Raw genomic sequence first — 5,840 nt, forward strand, 5'->3', positions numbered from 1 at the left:
TACATATTTTACTGAACAACCTAATGACCAACATTGTATTTGGGGTTCGATTACAGATGCGTCATTTAATTAGCCAACCACCTCTCGACAGAGCCAATCGTCAAATGTGCTAAATGTTGAAAGGTCCAACAATTTTAACAAATTTTTGTCCGACGTTTCGCTGGAGATCACACCCATCATCATCAGGCGTGAAATTTTTTCCTGCTGTGGGGTCATTCAGCAGATGCCGATATCGGAAAAGCCTTGCAAGATGAACCACTTTGATAATCGAGAGGTTATTGATCAGTGCAATAAGGTGATTATATTCTATCGGTAATTGTATTAAGGCGTGCTATTGTGTTCGCAATGAATCGGGCGTATTAATGCTCCAGTGGCCCTACTTTAGCGTTAAGTATTATACCTACACGGCGACATTACAGCTACACGATCTAACCCAAAATAAACGTAATTGTGAGTTAATGTTGGGGTCGTGAAAGCCTACATATGTATATCAACAAAAACGTACAATCCTTAATCTGTGGGGTAGTTATGCATATTCAGCTCCTCTGAGATACTGGGCGCAAACTGGTCCTAACAAACACGAGAACATCATGGGACCTCCTTTGCCAGTACCAAAATATACTAATAGGGGTTTCCCCCTTTTTCTGGCAACAAAACTGACACCTTTTGCAAGGAATCATGTTTACATTAACCACAATACTTGCAGTCAAATGCAAACAAAAAACAATACTCTGATAATGTATGCATTGTCCTTGAAACTGATTGGTCCACACCAGAGACAGCTTTCTTTAGAGCAAAAGGTGTCAGTTTTGTTGCCAGAAAAAAGGGGAAAATACCCTATTAGTAAACACGAGAACGTTTCCTAATGTGAGCGTTTTACAAAGATTGTTAAATCGTTCCTCCAAAATAAATGAGAACTGCTTGGTAGTATTTCGATTTAAAGCTTTCGTGACTGCAGGGATTCATCTTCTTGGTTCTTTCGGTAAAGTCACGTAGAAGAGAAATAATAAAATAATAAAAATAGAACAATAAAATAATTCTCACGACGTTTCGGCCACAACGCAAGCAGCCGTCCTCAGGTGAAGAACGTGACTTTACCGAAAGAACCAAGATGCTTGGTAGTAATGATGGATTTGCTGGTGCTAGTTGTTGGTAGTGATATTGGTGGTAGTGATGGATTTACATACCTGTCAACCCATACGGTTTACCCGTATTATTGTACAAGGAAATTGAGTTGTAAGGTTCATACGGCTTACAGCTGTTTTAATACGGGCAACATTGTGTCTGTGTTTCTCCCTTGTGATGGGACTTATAGGTCGAACGTTGAGATTTGTAAGGGCACGGGGTGCCAATAAGGTCTGAATTGTGTAATAAAGTAGGCACTGATAAGGGGTTGACAGGTATGGATTTGCTGATGCTGGTTGTGTTGGTAGTACTGGTGGTAGCGATGTATTTCCCGATGCTGGTTGTGTTGGTAGTACTAGCGGTAGTGATGGATTTGTTGATGGGAGACTCGTTAAAATGATACATTTTAAAATAAACTTTATTGACAACACCTTTCCCTTTCTCACCATGACAAAATCATATATTACGTCACCAATTTATAAAAATCGTTAAATAATCTGCAAGTGTTCTCGAGGAACGACCTGTGGCAGTGACTGCGCTGCCTCGGGTCCACGTGAACCCGACCGGTCATCTCCATCGGCGTGTTCGTGGTTAATCACCAAGGCAACGGTTTCATCACGGAGGTCAGCAGGGGGTCACAGAAATGGTGAATTTGGACGAAGCCCTCACCGCAATCTTGGAAATTACTGTAGAAACATTACATTGGGCCCTTCCTTTATTTCCTTGAAGAACTGCCATACATCACGCGTATGGAATTACCGATTTCTAGACCGTGGTTATGGGGGGAGGGTGGTAGGCGCTGTCCCTATGACATCCCCGTATTTCAATGTATTTGAATCAGTTATATCATAGTCTATTCAAAGAGGGGGGGGAAAAAGCAAATTACCTAAAATAGCCACTTGATTAAATTAAATGTTTAACTTCTGAGCAGCGATGACTTTTTTTGTATTCACAAATACACACATTTTATTTTCGAAACAGGAATATGCTTTGCCGCACCACGTTCCATGACGTGTCCACAAATAGTTTTATAATTTTTCCCAGCACCTCGGCCGTGATTTTTTTTTTTACGAAAAACGTCCGTGACGAAATCGCAGCCTTAACGACGTTGACGGATGTGGAGTCGCGGCCTCTCGTGCAAAACCACACGCTCGCGGAACACCACAGCTCGTTATCCAGCCGAGACTGTTAGCCAGTCCTGCTGTCTCTCAACACCTTGTGCACATCACCACCCTTGTGAAAACGCAATTAAACCTGCTACCACCCGTGCATGATCAACGGAGTCTTGACATTCTTGCTGGGGCCCGTCTTCCGTACGATTTGAACCGTCTTCCAGCGCCACCTGGAGTAACATCCTTCTGCCACTCCTACCTGCTCAGGTAGTGCCACTTGTCCACTGTGCAGAAGGAAGGACACGGGGGATCACATTCGATGTCAAAAATATGCTCGCGTCGATGTCCGCCAGCTCTGTGATTGCTGGTTCTTTTATTAAGCCAGCGTGGCCAAATCGGAGAGCGCTCGTTGGGAAAGCGCAATGAGTCGCGAACGCATAAGAGTGAGTTAAAACGTCGACAGGCAAAACATCTTACCCTCGACTGGGATGCTTTTGGGAGCACCGAGGGGAGGGTTCTGTGGGAGACAAATGGAACATCGATGGGACTAATTATGATCATTTGAACCTGTACTAATGCCCCGCCGCACCAAAGTATTTGCTCACCTCGAGAGAATGACTCGGGGGCCGTGAGTAACCACAGACAAACGAGAAGGCGGCAGCAGCAGCAGCGAGGCAGTGAGAAGCCGGCGCTACCAACAATTGCCCAAGCTCTGCGGTCCTGAATATATAGTTTGCATGTGGTCGGAAACCGGAACCCGCGTGTGCGAGGGGGTAACACTGTCCGATACAGATGGAAAAGATCGAGATTAGTCCACATTTTGCTGGACCTCACTCCTCTGGCGAGCCAGGATATGACACCTCAACGCCCACGGGAAGGGAGCTTCACAACATTCGTGTAATCCACCAACCCTTCCTCTTATCGTTTACTAATCGGCGTGTTTTTTTTGTTTTTTGTTAAATATACTACTGTTGTTATTGTTATTTTAAAATTGAGCTGCCTCAGTGGGGTAAAGGGTTGCCACACTGGAATTGTAATCCAGAGGTCGCCGGTTTGACTTCAACTTCCAGTGCGGCAGTTTAAACACTCATATCCCCCCCTCTCCACCGCCTCTGTCCACCCATGGGTATAAATGCGTTCACCGCGGTCAGTCGATCGGCCAGCCGGTCGTGTGCGGTGGGGGCAAAGTGTGGGTACGCCCACCTCTAGAGTTCCGGTAGAGTTCGCTCTAGCAGCGGAGGCCCTTCGCGACAGAAGTGGCGGGAGCGAGCAATTGAAGGGCCGCACCTTTGCCCCATCGTAAAATAAAGAAACGACGGCTCAGCCGACGCCAAAGTTCGTACGACGTAGAGGTAGTCACGTGGTGCGACTCACAGCCTGCAGTGCGGCCTGCGCTGTCTTCTGGTCGCGCTTGAAGGGGCTTCCGTCCACGCTCGTGTTGGTGCTGGGTGGGGAGGGAGGGCGGGAGGGAAGGAAGGGGGGCGGGCTGTCGTTATCACGGAAACAACCTCCTTCCCGCGTCGCCACCAGGCACGCAATGATGAACCGATCCAGCGATTATCATCGGACCTTCTGCTCGTGATTCACTTAGAAGCACCAACATCACGCACCAGGCGTGACTCCCGCAACTCCTTGCGTGCACGTAACACGACCACCTCATTTGTGTGGACAATGCCCCTCAGCCTTGTCTAAACCACCAACTCACTCTCAATTCTGTTAAAAGAGAGGTGAGTATGTTTAGTTTGTTGTCTTTTCCCTGCACCTCCGATTAGCACGGTTGGCTACATACGGTGCGGAAGAAGTTCAACATACATACATACAAGAAAACTTTCATCTAATCTTTTGTACGAACTAGAAACACCAAAAAGCGCAAAAATTACACAAATACAATTACAAGTGAACCCACTTTCTGTACTGCCACACCCTGGTAAGCCGGAGTAGATAGTGACCTCCACGCCCATGGGTAGGGAGGGAGTTTACAGGAATGTGCGTGTGATCCACCAAACCCCGCGACTTTCACATTGCTGGACTACAGGCCACGTGCAAGCATAGGCCACCAGCGCCCGGCTGCGACTGCATTGATCACTCACCAGTCCAGCTGGCCCGGGCTGGTGGCTCCGGTGATGAGGGATCGCCAGAAGCGGTGTGTCGACTGTAGGACCTCCTCCGCAAAGTCCTGCGAGACAAACGTTAAGGGAAACACGGCGAGCTTTTCCCATCTGTCCTCTCGCTCCCGGTTTGACTCCCAATTGGCGGCGATCGGTGGCGTCGGTCGCGTGACGAGCCAAAAGCGTGCATTCGGGACCTCTCGCAGAGTAGTGCAACCTTTCGCGTTGGAGAACGGCCCGCGAAATTAGATATTTCAGAGCTACCACCGGGATCCCTTCAAGTGACCTCTGGTGCACACGCAGTAGAGGGCAGCACTTGCTCTGCATATGACAGTGACGTTCTTCACATGACGGCCAAACTGATTAATGTATGATTTTATTCCCCGAGCTGGAATTTAGCCAAATTAACTGCTGAACAATGTTTTTTACATGATGGTGTTTATTTGTGTCGTCATTGGCTACTGGGCTGAGACCATCGGTTCGCTGCTCTTGAGGACCCAGTCTTGAACCCGTGACCTCGGCGGTGCCAGATCAGCACTCTGACCTCTGAGGCACTTGGCCACCTTGAACGTTCTACCACCTCGGCTGGGATTTTCGCTTGTGGGCAACACCATACTTTCATCTTTTGGAACTCGACATTGCGACGTGTAACTTGTAATCTAATCGCTTAAATGTAGCCGTCTCTTTCACCAATTGACGCAATTCGTTATGTGCGCTGCTACGATCGGTCGTGACGCTCCTGAATTTTATGCAGTTTGATTTCCTCATTGAGCAACTACTCGCTCTGATGCGGACAAAGTAGTTGCTGGCGATGATCAAGTTGAGCAAGCTTGAGAGCGACTACGGTTGTGCAGCTGACCGCCTCGGCTAAACAGTCAAAACGATCCGGCTTTAACATCGACGCTCGGGTACCTTATCTTTGAATTTGCCGTCGAACGCGAAGAAGTTTTCCGGTTTGCCCTCGGGAATCTTGTAAACTCGGAACCAGTTGCGCGTGGCGTCCAGATATCCGGGCCGCAGTCTCTCCACGTCCGCCAGCGCTGGGGTGCATCGTCGCCATCGGCAGAGTCACGCGCGCGTCGATTTGTCAAAAACGTAGCCGCTTCACGCGTCGTGCGTAACAGGTACAGACGCAGCCCCGCAGTGGCTCGCTCTCGCCACTGCTGGCATGCAAAAAACTACGCAGGGGAGCAGGCGAGGGGCTTACAGTTGATGTTGTTAAACTCCGGGTCGTCGGCGTTGATGACGATGACCTTCCAGTCCGTCTCCCCTTCGTCGATGAGCGCCAGCACCCCCAGCGCCTTCACGCTCACCACCTCGCCACGGTTGCACACCTGCGCCACCACACACACACACACGGGGCACCGAGTCGTGCGCGCAATCGAGCGACACGCCCCTATCCCCGCCTCCACAGTGCTGGATTACTCGGAAGAAGGTCGTGCATACTCTGCATTACAAGATGCATTTTTCTCCCCACTGTGTTTTAAAGAAAAAG

At 48.8% G+C, this 5,840-nt stretch overlaps 1 protein-coding gene across 1 annotated transcript in view; it reads right to left on the reverse strand.

The window, feature by feature from the left end:
- Window positions 1-1,525: 1,525 nt before the first annotated feature.
- The window catches only part of LOC133354431 (inorganic pyrophosphatase-like), a 7,628-nt gene continuing 3,313 nt past the window's right edge, over window positions 1,526-5,840 (reverse strand). The window contains exons 2-7 of the mRNA XM_061571252.1: window positions 5,553-5,761; window positions 5,258-5,385; window positions 4,328-4,413; window positions 3,612-3,681; window positions 2,715-2,754; window positions 1,526-2,521 (exon numbers count right to left, since the gene is read on the reverse strand). Of these exons, the coding sequence (XP_061427236.1) occupies window positions 2,493-2,521; window positions 2,715-2,754; window positions 3,612-3,681; window positions 4,328-4,413; window positions 5,258-5,385; window positions 5,553-5,761 (562 nt within the window). The 3' untranslated portion in view covers window positions 1,526-2,492. The remainder of the gene's footprint in view (window positions 2,522-2,714; window positions 2,755-3,611; window positions 3,682-4,327; window positions 4,414-5,257; window positions 5,386-5,552; window positions 5,762-5,840) is intronic.

The sequence above is a fragment of the Lethenteron reissneri genome, chromosome 47 (genome assembly GCF_015708825.2).
Source record: "Lethenteron reissneri isolate LAM-NWPU_2019-01 chromosome 47, ASM1570882v1, whole genome shotgun sequence".
Classification (NCBI taxonomy): domain Eukaryota; kingdom Metazoa; phylum Chordata; class Hyperoartia; order Petromyzontiformes; family Petromyzontidae; genus Lethenteron; species Lethenteron reissneri.